This window comes from Engystomops pustulosus, chromosome 5 (genome assembly GCF_040894005.1).
Source record: "Engystomops pustulosus chromosome 5, aEngPut4.maternal, whole genome shotgun sequence".
NCBI classification, from domain to species: domain Eukaryota; kingdom Metazoa; phylum Chordata; class Amphibia; order Anura; family Leptodactylidae; genus Engystomops; species Engystomops pustulosus.
This window is the reverse complement of record NC_092415.1, coordinates 136,065,008-136,082,646: the sequence shown is the minus strand read 5'-3', so window position 1 is coordinate 136,082,646 and position 17,639 is coordinate 136,065,008. Positions and strand designations below refer to the sequence as shown.

Sequence of the window (17,639 nt, the reverse complement as noted above, 5' to 3'; positions counted from 1 at the left end):
TGCTGTCCCTATCCCCCCGTTTCAGATATACGCAGTCCCTTTATATGTCCTTATTCAAATTTATTATTATTATTTTTTCTATACATAATTGTTATATGTATTGTTGATACAAAGCTCTTTTAATGTATGGTCCAGCCCAGCCCTCAGAGCCTGATCCACCATTTATTGCTCTTTTATCCATACTAATAACATGTTTATGCTTATTCTAATCCGTATCAATTTTTATCTTTAATTTCACACTTTTTACTACATTATAATGTGGTAGTTTACAGCTTATGCACTAGCACTTTGCACTCTGTGCCTTTCCGTTTATTTTTTTCTTTACTTACCTGTTTCCGCAGCAATTTTTAATTGCTATGGAGGGGGTTTACGTATTTTCCTGAATGTGCACTAGGACTTTTTATTGTTCACTATGTTATTGTTTCATAACTATGTAGTACAAGCCTTGATATCTGTGTGAATGAGTATATACTTTGATGGCAGTGCTCTGTAATTCGCGCATGCGCCGTAATCTTTATCTTTCTCCGCGACACTGCATCGCGGACATTTAGAACGCACTGTTAAGAACTGGAACTTTTAATGTTGGAGGGCAAATATAATATAGTGGGTATCAGCGAGACATGGCTGGACAGTAGCTATGTCTGGGCTGTTACTATAGATCAGTGATGGCGAACCTAGGGCACTGGTGCCAGAGGTGGCACTCAGAGCCCTTTCTGTGGGCACTCAGGCCATCACCAGAGATGACTCCAGGTATCTTCCTGCAGTCCCAGACAGCCCAGGACAGAGGTATTTTAAAGTGATAGCTCTACCTGGGACTATTTTCTGCTTTATTGGTGTCCTCAGGGTGCTGGTATCAATTAAAACTGTGACAGAGAAGGGAGTATAAATCACAAATTAAATTTCTGTGTTGCCACTTTCAGATAAATAAGTGGGTCTTTGTTGTAGTTTGGGCACTTGGCTTCTAAAAGGTTTGCCATCACTGCTATAGATGGTTATAGTCTTTTTAGAAATGATCGGGGTTTGTTTATATGTGAATTATTGCCTCAAGCCTGTCCTGCGAGATGACATCAGTAACGCAAATGAAAATGTGGAGTCCCTACGGGTGGATAAGGGAAGGGTAAAAAAGAATAATAAAATATTACTAGGGGTTTGTTATAAGGAGCAAAATATAATGGAGGCAGCAGAGGAAATGCTGATAAGTGAAATGGATGCAACTTCAAAGCATGGTGAAGTATTTATCATTGGGAACTTCAATTACCCAGATATTGACTAGGGGGGCAGAAACCTGCAGGTCCTTCAAAGGTAGCAGGTTTTTGTCAACAACAAAAGACAATTACCTGTCACAACTTGTCCTGAAGCCAACAATAGGGGGGGCACTGCTGGACCTTATCCTAACCAACAGACCTGATAGGGTATCAAAATGACAGCTTGGGGGGAATCTGAGTAATAGTGATCATAATATCATTGATTTTGTATTACGCTTTACTAAGATGGTTAGTGGAGGGGCAAGCAACATTCTAAACTTCAGGAGGGCAAATTTTCAACAATTAAGGGACCTTATAGGCATAAACTGGGACAATGTTCTCAAAGACAACCCCCCCACCCCAAAAAAAAAAAAAAGAAAAAAGAAATGGGACTTTTTCACAAATATTCTAAAAAAGACCTGTGATAAACACATACCATATGGGGAAAAGTATATGAGGAACAAGAAAAAGCCAATGTGGCTAACTAGTTTTGTAAGGAAAGCAACAAGCGAGAAAGATAAGGCGTTTATGGTGCTAAAACGCTAAGGTAGCTATGAGGCATTACAGAATTATAGAGAGAAAAATAAATCCTGTAAAAAGCAGATAAAGGCCAGAAAATAGAGACTGGAAGAAATATTGCCAGGGAAAGCAAAACTAATCCCAAATTATTTTTATAAAGTATATAAATGATAAGAAACTAAAAATGAAGAGTGTGGGCCCTCTTAGGAATAAAATGGGGGTCAAGGTGGAAGCAGATGAAGTAAGGGCTAATCTACTGAATGTCGCCTTCTCGACTGTCTTTACCCAGGAAAATCCCCAGGTGGAAGACACAATGAGGAATGATGTAAAGTCTCTTTGGAATGTCAACAATTTAACCCAGGAACAGGTACGGCGCCGCCTCACAACCACTAAGGTAGATAAATCACTGGGGCAAGATGGCATACACCCCCGGGTACTGCATGAACTATGTACCGTGTTAGACAGACCGTTATTTTTAATATTTGAAGATTCACTGAGGACTGGTTATGTTCCACAGGACTGGCGCATAGCAAATGTGGTACCAATACACAAAAAAGGATCAAAAAGCGATCCTAGAAACTTCTGTGGTGCGGAAAATATTTAAGGGGTTTGTTAGAGATGCCATCCTGGAGTATCTCACTGTACATAACCTTACAACCCAGCATCAGCATGGGTTTATGAGAGATCGGTCCTGTCAGACTAATCTGATTTCTACGAGGAAGTAAGTTCCAGACTGGATCTGGGGGACGCTGTGGATGTTGTATATCTGGACTTTTCAAAGGCATTGGACACTGTGCCGCATAAGAGGTTGGTATATAAAATGAGACTGCTGGGACTAGGGGAAAATCTGTGTATATATATCAAAGAAGATGTGTAAGGGGCACTGCTTTTAGACCTTTTCATAGGAAATATAAAGTGTCCAAATCACTTCTAGCCAATTCTTCCTATTGGACAGGTATGACATGTATATGCATGTAGGTGGTGGTGCTCAAACTTTAGTAGAACACAGAACAGAGTACTTTTTCATCATCAAAGAGAAGAGAAAAGAAGGAGTTGGCACTCACCACGTATTAAAACATCGTCTTCTTTATTTCTTTACATCGTAAAAAAAGCATGCATCACAGGGAGAGGAACATAGTTACACAGGAGCATTTGTAGGGAAGAGTCGTTTCGCGCAGCTAGTGCTTCATCTTGCCTATAAAACCTGGCGTCCTCACCTAGTTTTTAAACGAGGAAGCCAAGATTTGCTACTGCGTAGCTGAGACGCACCTACACCTTAGAGACAGCATGATTGGTTAAAAACTAATCAAGGGGCGGGGTCAATACCTTGACTCTGCCTCATAATACTGCAAGATGCCATGACAGACCTGAAGGGAAACAGTTTCGTTTTAATAGCCATTCGGATAATAGCGATCGCCAGGAGGGGGCGGGGCCTAACAGCACACAAAGCATCATGAGAACTGAAAAGCGGACCTGAAAGAAAACTGGTACGTTGTTGGTGGACCAATCCGCTTATACTGATGACTGCAGTGGGCGGGCCTAATTAGAACATAGGTTTGAACGGCGTACGGAAAGTGGACCTGAAAGGGAACTCATAACTAAGCTTACTGAACATAGTACCTATTGACACATGCAGGGGGCGTACTTGGGCTCCAAAGGCTGCAGAACTAGGTCTCAATTATTAAATTTTGTAATACAGGGACTACTGTTAACAATTAGCTTTCATGTATACATACAGCTATCCAATTACTTGTTACAGATTAAACCACAAGAACTGTGAATCATTTTGAACAAGAGGAAACACTTGACAGGCGCATAACAGAAAGGAAAAAATTTGAATTATCTCGGTACAATTACTAGAAAAGCAACTGCTGGTATAGCATGCCATTTGAACATAGGCACGCTTTTCTTCTTCTTGAAGAGAAATTATATATAAACATAACTCTGTATAATGAGATGACACTTGTTAATTTATCTTTTATTTACAAAAAAAACTCCCATATCAAAGGGGCCCCTGGCTTCCGTTTTGATAATCTATTATTAGTATTTTATGGCTCCGTATAATGGTGCCGGAACCTGTTCCAAGCCTGCAAAGGTTAGTATACTGGTATTGCCCTTGTGTACCTGATGAATGTGCTCTATCAAGCGTGGTGCTCCTTTGCCAGTTACAACAGAGTTCTTATGTTCTCTGAACCGTGTGAACATGGCTCTATTGGTTTTACCTATATAGAACCGTTTACACAGAAAGAAGATTACATAAACAACATAACATGATCTGCAAGTCAAATATTGCTTGATACGATGTTCTAAAATCCCTAAGTTTAAGTTTTTGCCTGTCAACATTTGGGAACAGTGATTACGATTTCCTATTGGAACGCATTTATTGAGCCAGTTTTCACCCTACTGTAGTTGTATATACCCTGAGGGCGCGTTCACAACGCGACGCTAGCGCACAGTGGGCGGGGCTCGGGCCGATCGCATATGCGTTTCTCGGGAAACGCATGCGATTGCGATTGATAACCCGATCGCATGCGTTTCTCTGGAAACTTATATGCAATCGCCCCAAACTCCACCCCCTGTGCGCTAGCGTCCCGTTATGATCGCGGCGCTAGCGGAACGTGTGAACGCGCCCTCAGTAACGTTGTTATTGGCACAACCAAATGTGAGGGTTACGTACAGGAGGAGGTATTACTGAAAGTACGAAACACATGCATTGGGGCCCGTGCCCCGGATCTTTTATCACCCTGGCAACGCCCCTGTCTAGACCACAAAGTAAAAGCTGTAAAAATAAAGACTGTCAGAATAAACTGTTTGTTTTTTTTGCCAATTCCACCACATTTGAATTTTTTTGCAGTTTCCTCATACAGGGGACCTAAAAAGTACCTATGCTGTTCACAATATCCAGATTTAATCATGCAGGTCTATAAACCCCAGATCTTATGTTTGAAGTTGAATCAGTAACTTTCTACCAAGTAACTTTTTTACCCGCAGTTATACCAAATACTCCACTGAAACCTGAACCAAACTCCAATGCCACAACTCCACAGTTTAACACATGCGTTTAAAGCGGCAATTCATTAGCTGCAGAGAGCTTTGCTGAATTAAAATGGTGTTCACAAAAAGCAAGTGTTAATACACGTGCTAACATTGTTTTACACACATTAGAGCATGTGTTAACACAGGCATTAATTTAGTGTTAAAACTCCTGCATAAATGCATGCATTTGGTAATTACATGTGTAATTTCATATGTTGACAGCAATGTAATCAAGCTAGTCTCCTTTCTCAGCTGTTGAGATTCATTTGAAAACGAATGTGATAACTCCATGTGTGAACGCACCCAGAGAGTAATCAGAGCTGTGTGTTATAACGAGCCGTGCACCTATGTGACATCACATGACCACAGACGTATTTATTTCCATTGGATGTAAACCATGAAGGGGCGTTCACTTGCGGCGTTTGCATTGTGTTTTGAAAAACAATGTAAAGGATGTTTAGATGAGATCTGCCTAATTGCATTAACATAAATCCAACCTATAGCTTTATATATAAATCCAACCTCTATAATTATAGCAAGCAGAGATCTAGAAAACTGATGAATTTATGGAGAAGGTGGGAGACATTTACTATGGCGTTTACGCCAGTTTTGTGGCGCTTTCACCACATGTTCTGCTCTCCTACCTATTTATTAGCTGTCGGGGACAGAAAAAATGACTTTTTCCGTCTGCTCCGACTCTTCTCCGAAAAGGGGCGTGGCTTTGGCGGAGTGGAAACTCAGACACAATTAATATGTGTCACAGCCATTTTTGGGCGCTGTAAACTGGCGGAAAGTAGACCAAAAGAAAACTGGTCTAGCAGGGACTGTTGGACACATTTCTGGTGCTCGGGACAGATTTTGGTCCCAGGGACAGAAAATGGTCTCGGCGCCAGAAATGTCTCTGCACATCTCTACAATATTAAATGTGTATCTTCTTACCGAGAGCAGGTCGGTAACAAAGCCAATGCAGACACCAACACTTTAAGTAAATGTCCCCCAATTAATATGTGTCACAGCCATTTTTGGGCGCTGTAAACTGGCGGAAAGTAGACCAAAAGAAAACTGGTCTAGCAGGGACTGTTGGACACATTTCTGGTGCTCGGGACAGATTTTGGTCCCAGGGACAGAAAATGGTCTCGGGGACAGAAATGTCTCTGCACAGCTCCACAATATTAAATGTGTATCTTCTTTCCCAGAGCAGGTCGGTAACAAAGCCAATGCAGACACCGACACTTTATGTAAATGTCCCCCACAGTATGTTTAAAAACTGCATAACTTTTTATTACACAAACAGGAACATTTATTTGCTGAAACTGGCCAACCCCTTTAACTTTGATAGTCAGGATAGGCCATCAATATCTGTGATGGGTATGGGTAGGTGGCCAATTAGCGACCCCTGCATAATCATGGAAGCCATGACAACTTTAAAATACATCAAAGCTGAAAATATTTGCCACAATGTAACCTCTGCTATCCCATTATGGGGAAATATTGTACCCTGCAGGTTAAGTTATATTACCAAAAAAACCCATCTCTGATACTATCACACTTACGATTCAGAGGTCACTATTCCAGGACTTCCACAACCTGAGTTGTTTGTTCAAAAATGTTCCTTTTATTTTCTAGGGAACAATTCTCAAGAAGGTTTCATGTACATGTGAATTAATATATATTTCGGACTACTATCTTCGCAATGTGGTGTCACACTACAAGATGTTTAGGGATTTACATAAACCGTGTGGCAGAAATGCAGGCACTGCTCGGGACTGAGAGAGATGGTGATGGGTTCTCCGTCCACACACAGGTGCTTGGCACTGGTCTGCCAGCTGTATCAGTGGTAGGAAAACCAAAAAAAGCTATTCCCTATACATGAGCTCAACCTTAGAAAAGGACATACATTGGAGGCTGCTATTGGCGAGCTTTTCTCGCCCTCTTTAGACATATTATAGGGTGGTAAACCTATCGTCAAGCAGGTGCTTCACAGGATTATGGCGGGAACTAAGCTCCTTGTCGTGAGTAAATAGGAGAGGACTCACCGTTCTCCAGAGCTTGTGCCTCTTCACACTGACGGATGTGGCTGTGACAATGATGTGAGATACAGACACCATGAACCCGAACACGATAGCCAGCAGGGTCCTCACAGGCAGCAGGGCATAGGACACAAACGTCACCAGCATGAGCTGCCACATTCCTTGATCTGACGAGGTGGGGGGCTCCAAGCCATAGGCTCCCAGGGAGAAGGGGCAGCACAGGAAGGAAAAAGTGAAGCTGAACAGTAAGGTAAGCTTGACGATCTGCTGCAGCTGCGTTACCTGCAGATACTTCACATTGGTGACAATGAACAGAGAAACAAAAATGATGCAGTGCACCGGGTGCGAGCCTTTAGAGATGCTGAGGCTGGGGCCAGACATGAGCTCCACCAGCGCCAAGGTAGCCGTCATGATAATGAGGACAGCCAAAGCCTTCAAGGTCGAGGTCTGCTCCAGCTTCAGGTTGTAATTCTGGAAGAGGGACTCGAGCTCCTTGCAGTCAAACTCGTCTTCGCATGCGATGGCATCCAGAGGGGGGGCGGGGGAGCAGCGGCACTTCTTCCTTCTGGTTTTGACTTTCTGAAACGGTATTTCCTCCATACCAGTGCCATTCATAAAGCCGAGCAGACGACAGCGAGTCCTTTCCTCCTGCTCATCCGAGCTGCCAAGGGACCAGATGAGAGGGTGACTGAAGGTAGATCACTCTGTGCACTGCATGTGTGATGGTGGCTGCATATGGAGTGAACCGACGTGAACTCACAGCGACAAATGGCAATTACAGCAGAAAGAGCATCCTTCAGCACCGGCGGGGAAATCAACAGGCAATAGAGGTGGCACACACTGCTGGCTTAAGGGAAGATGCCTGGAGACACGGAGGTGTGCGCCGCACTGGGCAATGTGCTGTGAGGGGGGAAGGCAGGAGATACTAGGTGAGTAAGCTGGTAAATAGACTGAGGAGGTAATCCCCTTCCTATATCCAGGAGCATGTCACCCGGCGCTGGCGGCTGCGCACTGGATGCAGGACAAGCCAGACACGTCTCTACAATCTCAACAGATTGACAAGCACAAAACACAGATTTGACAACATGAGCACGTTTGAGTCCTCTCCTCCCCCTCCTCCAGATCTGCGGGGAGAAAGGCCGGCGCTGCCATTAGTTAAGATTAGGCAGTTACCTAAGCGTCATAATGAGGGAGGAGGTACCGGAGCACAAAGTCCATTACTGACAGGTTATGCCGGCGATATACCGACACGTCCCTGTGCTCGGTGTGCGGCGGTGGAGGAGGAAGATGTCAGTCCCCGCTTACTGCATAGATGGCGGGGGGAGCTGTGACAGCAGCTTGCTGCGTGAACAGCTTTGAGAAGCGATGCTTGGTAACATTGGCAAGAGCTGGACAAGACTTGAAGTAAAATTCACTCTCAATGACCGGACCAGCATGTCCACTCATTACCAATGCCCCTTCTTTTCCCGCCAAGAAAGGCTTTGATTAGTTTTGCTTCACATATTTCTCTACAGAGAAGATCTGTGTGGTAAGATGGTGCTTGCAACAGTCATACAGCCAAAGTGCCCACCACTAGGCCACTAGAGCATTTTAACTACTAATATAAATGTAGGGTCTGTCTGCCAGCAAAAGATGCACTTTGAAATTCACAGCAACAATAGCTATACACAATAGTGGAGTTTTATCCAAAAATAAATGGTAAATCACTGAATTTAGTCAGTTATTTTCCGTCGGTATTGGGGTCTCCAAACAGGAGCTTGTAATGAGCTGCCTGCGCTAGAATGAAGGGGGCAGGTAAGTTATTTTAGGTACAAAGCACCATTAACTTCTTAAGGACGGAGCCAATTTTGATATAGGCCTCTGACCTGTTTTTCAAAGCTGACGTGTTACTTTCAAAATTAGCCGCTTTGCGGAATATAATCTTACCATCAAATTAGTCACTAACTTACATTTATTATCTTATTGCTTTATTATTGGAATCATTTTTAAAATGTTAAATTTTTGAGAAAATTTCAGAATCATTTTTTTTCTGGTACTACTGAATGAGCTGTTAAAGGCCTATATATTAGGAACCATCTATAAATCATCCCATCTCGGTAGCAAAAGGAGGCATTGTTTTCCATTTAACACTTTGGAAAACATATTTGCATTCTTCCCAGAATTCCCTAGTGCAGTGATGGCAAACCTTTAAGACTGAGTGCCCAAACTACAACCAAAACCCATGTGTTTTTCGCAATGTGACAATTTAAGCAGTAACTTATTAATCCCTGCTCTTTCACAGGTTTGAATTGTATAGGCACCTGAGGACACCAATACAGTAGAAAGAAGGAGAAGAAGTTTGGATCATCATTGTAGCTTCCTTCTAGGGTCCTGGGCTGCAAGAGGCTTTAAGTCCTGTCTGAAGAACACTGCCCTGGGGTGATGGCAAGGGTGCCCATAGAGATGGCTCTGAGTGCCACCTCTGGCACCTGTGCCATAGGTTCGCCACCACTGCCCTAGTGGAGCATCTATGGCTTTAAGTTTCCACATGCCTTTAAGGTGGCCTTAATTGGCAATCTCTCCTTAAGGAGAACACCTACTGTCTGACCCTAGTCAATAGCTTCTCACACAGCCTAATCAGTTCCCTACGCTGTAGTGAGGAGACCCAACCAGGGCAAAATAGTGCTATTATAATAGTGGATAGAGGCTCTGTGTCATTATGGCACATGGACTGTGCTGGTTCTGAGTTCAAATCCCAGGTCGAAATGGTGTGGGATTAAGCCAAACCAGTAATTCTATACCAGAAGGAACAGACTCCCAACTGCAGACAGCACTATGTTTTTAGACTTGTAAGTTATATTTGGTGTTAAGTGGGCTGCCTTTCAAGGTAGCAAAAGGAGGCATTGTTTTCCATTTAACACCTTGGAAAACATATTTGCATTCTTCCCAGAATTCCCTAGTGGAGCATCTATGGCTTTAAGTCTCCACACACCTTTAAGGTGGCCTTAATTGACAATCTCTTCTTAGGGAGAACACCTACTGTCTGGCATCCCTCAAACTATTAAAAACAGCTTATTTAACAAATGGAAGTTAAATTTAGTTTGATCAAATTTAGCCCCATAATTTACATTCACAAAGAAGAAAACCTATCTTAAAAAATTGTTGTAAAAACACCCCACATTTGGATGTTACCTATTCTGTAGGGAAACAGTGGGACACAGGAGGGATGCCTTTCAGTTTTTGGAAGGGAACTTTTTTTCTCTAATAATAGTTTTCAAATGCTATGTTATATTGGCAGACCCCTTGAGATACCCGGGGAAACCCCAAAGAGTGACCAAATTATGGAAACTAAACTACTCAATTAAATTTATAAGGGGCATTGGGAGCATTTTAACACCACGTGTTTCACAGTATTTAGATTTTTGAGAGTCTTATGTGCTGCCTGTAAAACGGTCTGGTATGGGTCAAAACTAGGAAGTGTCTGGAGTACTAAGGTACATACTTTTCCTTGCAACTAAGTTAATAGTGGTTCAACGAGATTAGGCTGTTGTAAGACTACATAACATCAACAAAAGTTAATGGTTGCTCTTGTACTATTGTACATGTATCACCAGAGGTCACATCAAATTTGGAAGAATAAAAATGCTTCAGTTTGAGTTTTTGCATAGTGTTTTGGAATATATAATGTAAATAGGTCACTATTTATTCAGGGAAACTCATAAGAGCTGTCTTCAATGCACAAATTTTAAGTTTCGGCAGTTCTAAATTTAAATTACCTGTACACTCTGGAGAAATGTAAAGTTTTTATTAGTGTTATCTTTAAATTTTGGCAGTACACGGTGACAGTCATAACTGAGAACATCTGTTTCTGGTTCTTCTTGACAGAAAAGTCATATCAGGGACAAGGCATTACATTACAAGTGGCATAATTTTATTTTTCACTTCAAAAACAAATTTACCGTTCACTGACAATGCTTTAAAGGGGTATTCCGGGAATATGAACATTGATACAAAAACCCATAATGCTATAAATAAATGAATTTATCAAAACTCAATGTCATTAGTCACAAAATGGAGCTGAAACAGTATGAATTTGGTGATTCACAAAATTTTAAGGCCTCTCTAAAGTATGTGGAGCTCCTTTAGTTCTAAGTAACTCCTCTTTCCTCTTATGTTCTGCTCCCAGTGATGATCTAACAGACTTTCTTGCTCTGTTACCATAGTAATGATGTGTACCTGCCACATTATGTGAGATGACATCTCGCCATACCACTGGCCATACTGGATGCACTGCAACCAACCTACTACAGCCAAACTTAGTGATGATCACATGACCTGCGCATGCAGGCGCCGGACATGTGATGTGGACATATGACCAGCTCGTGAATCCAAAGTTTATTTGGAGTAAAATGACATTCAGTGTGAGTTCTGTAACAAGAAGCACATCTGAGCAAAGACTTTAAACATTATATATAGGCCTTATAAACTGTAAAGGGCTCTACACTATGTGAATATGGCATTGCCCGATGCCAAGCTATACTCAAGTGTTTGCAAATGATCTATTAATAAATAGAAGCAGTGTGACAATGAGAATATAAGGATGGGAGCGGTATAAGCATTTCTAGGCTCATTTGCTGCACTATGCAAAAAGAATAACAACTCATAGGTTACAGCATGCTGAGGACTCTGACGAGTAATGATGAAGAGCTATGGTCCCAATAAGGGAATCAGTTACATTACCATTCATAGACACATATAGCACCAGGAGTGTACGTACAATGAAACAAGGTGGGAGAGGGGTAAAGGGAGAAGAAAGCTCATCTACCCCCTAGCCCAGTGATGGCGAACCTTTTAGCGGCTGAGTGCCCAAACTGCAACCCAAAACCCCCCTTATTTACCGCAAGGTGCCAACCAAAAATTAAAGCAGAAACTTATTGCTCCCTGTTCAACAACTTTCAATCATATTGGCCTCCTGAGGACAGCGACTCAGTAGAAAGATGGAAAATTTTCATAATTTTAGCTTCTTTGCAGTTTCCCTCTGTACACTGAGAAAATCATGGGGCCAGCAGGAGGTCCAAAGATAATTCGGCCCTGTCTACTCATTCTCCCTCTTCCTACAGTCCCAAGTAGAGAAGTAAGCATCAAAATATGACTGAAAGGAGCATCTTTTAAGTTGCTTGGAACTGCAGGAAGATTCTTTGAGTCCTGTCTGATGTGCTGGGGTGATGGCCCGGGTGCCCACAGAAAGGGCTCCGAGTGCCGCCTCTGGCACCCGTGCCATAGATTCGCCACCACTGCCCTAGCCTGTTCCAACAGGTCCCTGAAGTCCGTAGATTCCTGAAACACTATCTAGGGCTGCCATAGTTTTAAGAACTTTTCAGACAAGCCATTAATATCAGCCATGATTTCTTCCATACAGTAGGTCTGAAACATTTCTTGGGACAAGTCAGAAATGGAGGGAGGGGTAGTGGAACGCCACTTTCGGGGGATGACCGAGCGAGCTGCCATAAGAGAGAATCTAAGTAAGCTACACATTTGCTTCCAAATCTCGCCAGGCAAGATGGATGCTTACCCGTCTATTCTAAATATGTACAATACTAACCCAATATTTTAGCTGTTGTTGCAGGGGATGGGGTTAATAGTATCATAGTATATAAGTGATAGGGATTTTTATGCAGGGCCCCAACAGCCCTCTTGACTTTTGTAAGGTGAGTCCTAATTAACCCTTTCAAAAAAACTTTAACATAAAACCAAGACACGTCAATCTCTTAGTGTATGTAAAGATCTTCTCCCGTTTTAATCTCTCAAATACATAATATCACAGACAGAAGAGTCATCAAAGGGGCGTGAATAGTATACTGTAAAATTATTGGTCATCAGCACATTCTGGAAAAAAAAACAATTAATTGTGCTCAGGCCTCAGGAACCTTGTACACAGATTTTGTTTATATTAATTTCCTGAGAAGGAGAATTCCAGAATCATAAACAATGCTAGGAAACAAGGAGGAACAAGTGTCAAGGAGAAATCCTTACAGGCAGACTTTAAATAAAAAAAATAAAAAAACTGAAGGTTGAATTATGAATTTAACTGGACAGTGGTCAGCGAACATGTCTGTTGTATCTAAGATGGCGGACAGTAGTCAAGATGGCGTTCGAAACCAGTGCGATCTCCTTAACAATTCCCCCCTTTGAGCTTTGCTGGCCTGTAACTCCATCCTGAGCGACCTCCTAAAGCTCCAGATAGGTAGGTCTTTAAGCCCTTACCTGCTGGACTTGTTAACTCTTCACCAGATCCCCTGGAGGCCAGTCACTCGGGGGTTACAGGCCTGCACACTCAAATTACATCACTGAGTTCCCATAGTTCATAGGTTTATAAACAGGCTGGTTCTCCAACAGGCAGCATCATCCTACACTCCGGGCACTTCTCCTGTCATGGTTCTTACCGCCTGGACGGCCATCTGGGATATGGTGGACTTGATGAGGGGGACAACACAGCACGCAATAAGTGACTAGAGCAAAATCATAATCCCCAATATCACCCTCACTTAAAGGAAACCCTTCCAATCCCCCAACCACAAAGTGAAGGACAAAGTGTCCACCCCAGAGTTTCTCTTGAGTTCCCTGGACAGTCCTTCAATCTCTTCAAGTGCATGGGTAATGGATCCATAAGGGGCGATGTCATCCGGGATGTACATGCAACAAGCCGCTTCCACCATCTTACAGACTCCTCCCTTCTCAGCAAGGGTCATGTCCAAAGTCATGCGGTTCTGTGAAGCATCTCGGATATAATTCACAAATCTCTGTTGATTACAATAAAAACAATTAACCCGACCAACATCTTTCCTCATAGCTATTTGGGGAATAATGGACTCTAGACCTGCCCATATCTGATTGTGGGCCTTGTACTCATCTGGGACCCCCCCTTGGTGCTCCCACTGTATCTGTATAAACGTTATCTATGCGCTTCTCTCGGACCTTCAGAATCCTTTGGGACTCTCTACCTTTTCTTTATATGTCTGTTCAAACTTATCCCTGGGGATCACAAGGAAGGAATGCACAAATTTCATCACAGTTCACTCACCTTCCCAGCCTCTAGGCCTGACCTGACTCTCCTATCCCCACAAATCCTGTACACATTAGACACTGCTAATACAGGGTTACCTGTGCTGTCAATGTTAAAGAAGGTCATTGTTGTGTTGCACCAATCGTGTTGTCGTGTTGAACCAATAAAGTCTCCTACCTTGGGGGCATCCTGGTCAACCCTATAGTTACAGTGATAGTCATGGTTGAGGTGTCCCTGAGAATACAGTCAGTCAGAAGAGACCAGCTAGCAAGAAGAATAAGTAAGTTTGCAATAGAAAGCGTGGAAGCATGCTGACTTCCCTCTAGCTTCACAGACGTGGCACTGGTCAGTAGGACTTGGAAAGGACCATCGTTGCGAGGCTCCAGACTCTCTCTCTCTCTGGTGTCTCTTTACCACCATGTAGTCTCCAGGCTTCAGGTCATTCATCCTGAGGTCTCTGTCTGGATCTGAAAAAGGAATCAGAAACACTTTTGCTGACCTTTTCCAAGGCCTGGCTCAACTGTGTGGCATGTTCCACCTGGTTTCCTGCCATCAGCTATAGGGTCTGTGGGAAGTAGAGGCCTAGTCTGGGTGCACAGCCAAAAAGTACTTCAATCCCATCTTTCTGTTGGGGGTGGTCCTAACTGAATGGTGGGCAGCAGGAAAGCACTCGCGCCATGGTTTCCCTGTTTCTTCCATGGCCTTCCGGATCTCTAACTTAAGAGTGCCGTTTAAAGTATCTCAAACGCACCACCAACTTGGGAAGGGCAAGGGGTGTGCAGGGTCTGTTCTACACCCAGGAGAGACAAGGTTTCAGGTCTTTACCTGTCCAGTGAAGTGGGTTCTGCGACCAGATTCTGGTCTCTGGAAGTCCAAACCTGCAGAAAAATCTCACTCACCAACTTCTTGGCTGCGGCTCTGGCAGTAGCCTTGGTCATGGGAAAAGCTTCTGGCCACCCTGGAAAGAGATCAATGCACACAGGCATGTACTCCTACGTACCACTTTTCGGTCCATATGCAGCCTCTGGAAGGGATACAGCAGCTTGGGTGTCACCTTCTGTGTGGTCTTTACCACCTTACCCGGGCTGTGGCGGGCACAGACTATACAGGCTTTCACTAGTCTAGTGACAGGGGTAGTAATGCCCAGGCAAACCACTGGTGGTTTATGAGCGCTAGCATGGCCATTTTGGATATGTATGTGTGTCTGTGGGCTACTTGACTTACTGTCAGGTGCAGGGCTCTGGGCAGGCACACCCTCTCTCCCAGTATCCAGGTCCCATCGGCATCTGGGCTCCAGCTTTCCTCCACACTTCCTTCACTTCTGATGACTCTCGGGCCACCAGGGACTGGAGCACCTGTGGATCAAACTTTTAGCTCAGAACTCACCAATGAGACTTTAGGACAGTCTCTGGGTTCCATCTGGGCAGCTGCCTTCGCCATCCCGTCAGCCACATACTTGCCCTTGGCTTGTGGAGTTACCAAATTGTGTGTGCTTTTACTTTTACTATCCCCACCTCTTGTGGGAGTAAGAGAGCATCCATGAGCTCTTTAACCAGCGTGCCATGCTTAGAGGGGGGTCCCTGCAGAGGTGAGGAAATCTCTAGCATTCCATAAGGGTTCATAGTCATGTTTAGACCCCAGACCTACACCTTGAGTATAGATGTTTGCCCTTTTACCTTCCACCAGCTGTAGCACTTCCTGAGTGCCGTCACTTCACCTCCTGCGCTGACCTGTGTGGAGGGAGTGGTTCTGCTTGTACTACCTCATGTGTGCCACTGACCACTGTATATCCAGTGTAGAACCGTCTGTCTTCTCCTGCAGACCTGGAGCCATCTATGAGAAAAAACTCGACATCTGGGTTAATCACCCTTCTCCCCCCACCTCTATGAATCCTGGAAGATTGGCGATAGAATGAAGGATTCAGAGCTGTGCACCTTATCAGTGTATCCTGGGGCATCAGGAGAGCACACTGGAGTCTGAGCTGTCTGGCCTTTCCTCGGATGCTTGGGCTGTACTTGGGTGAGGACACTGTGCAAGGTATGTGGGCTTTGCACTGTAACTGAGTGATCTAGGGTCTAGGATCAACTCACTGGCCTTGCTGAGCAGATTGCTGGCTGCAGCTCCTGACACATGAGGGGCTCCCCTCACGACTGAGTCTAACCTGGCCTAATAGTGGGCCACTGGGGAGGCCACCATGTTCCTGAGCTAAGACACCTGTGGCCTAGATACTCGGTGCAAAATAAAATAAACGGTCTTATCCAATAGGATGTGCCTAGGGTCGGGGCAGACAGGATTTGCCAGTTTAGGGCTATGGAATGCATCAATTGCCTCCTGACTAAGGGCAAATGGGGAAGAGGCAATGCAGTCAGAAAGGGGAACTTATCCCAGGCTGCAGGAGCTGGCCAGTCCTAGAAACATGTGAAGATGCTTAGGGCCTCAGGGCAGGGGCACATTCTGGACTGCCAGCTTTCTTTCTTCTGTCAGGTATCTGCCTGTGGCCGAGGAGCAGTGGCCTAGGAAGACCACCTTCTCCTGGCAATACTGGAGTTTGTCTCTGGAAACTTTGCAACCCTTCTGGAACAGAAAACACATAAAGGTCAATACATACATCCTGGCAAACAAAAACAGTAGGTCATCTGCATACTGAAAAGGAAAAAAGGAATTAGTCCTCACCGGTAATTCAGTTTCCATAAGTCCACCATGACGGCCCCCTGGAGGTTGCTTCTCCTTCCTCTGTAGGGACAGGAAATTGAGAGTATTAAAGGCACCACCCTCAACCTCCCACCAGTGTTTATCAAATAACTACACTGGTAGAGGATCCAACTCAAATTTATTTAGTACATTTATTTCACATACATAGATATGTGAAACATAAAACTTCTTATATAAGTGGGAGGGAAAAAAATAGGGCCATCATTGTGGACTTATGGAAACTGAATTACCGGTGAGGACTAATTCCTTTTTTCCATATCGTCCCCCATGACAGCCCCCTGGAGACATACCAAATTATGTTCAGTCAGGGAGGGACCACAGCCTGAAGTACTTTCCGGCCGAAGGCCAGATCTCTGGAAGTTAGAACATTAAGTCTATAATGCTTAACAAAAGTAGTATTTGAGCTCCAAATGGCAGCTTTACAAATCTTTTCAATAAAGGCTCCCCCTCGCTCCGCCCAAGATGTAGACATAGCCCTAGTAGAATGGGCTTTGACTGAGAGCGGTAGGGGAACACCTTTGACTTTGTAGCATTCTTTGATCCATCGTCCAATCGTGGTTTTTGAAGCTTTCTTGCCTTTATATTTCCCTGAAAATTGAATGAACAGATTTAAATCCTTTCTCCAAGGACCAGATGCTTCAAGATAATTAAGCACCGTACGCCTTACATCCAACAGATGCCATTTCTCCTCCATAGGACTTCTTGGATGCTGGCAAAATGTTGGTAAGACAATCTCCTGATTCCTGTGGAAATTAGAGACAACCTTAGGCAAGAAATTTCTGTCAGCTTAAGCGTAATCCTATCCTCAGAGATAGACAAATAGGGATCACAGATAGACAAGGCTTGCAACTCACTTAACCTTCTAGCCGATGTGATGGCTATAAGGAAGGCAGTCTTTAAAGTCAAGAGACACATGTTATTAGAGTCATTTGGTTCAAAAGGGTTCTCAGTTAGGGTACTAAAGATAAATCCCACTGAGGGGATGACTCTTTAACAGTAGGACGTAAGCGTGAACAGGCCTGGAAAAATCTTTTAACCCACCTGTGTTCTGCTAGT

The 17,639-nt window shown here is 43.8% G+C and overlaps 1 protein-coding gene across 5 annotated transcripts in view; it reads right to left on the bottom strand.

Moving 5' to 3' along the window:
* ADCY1 (adenylate cyclase 1) overlaps positions 1-7,444 on the bottom strand; it is a 326,787-nt gene extending 319,343 nt beyond the window's left edge. For all 5 annotated transcript variants that reach the window (XM_072153115.1, XM_072153117.1, XM_072153116.1 and 2 more), the window contains exon 1: positions 6,836-7,444. In XM_072153115.1, the coding sequence (XP_072009216.1) occupies positions 6,836-7,444 (609 nt within the window). The remainder of the gene's footprint in view (positions 1-6,835) is intronic.
* Between the last annotated feature and the right edge of the window lie 10,195 nt (positions 7,445-17,639).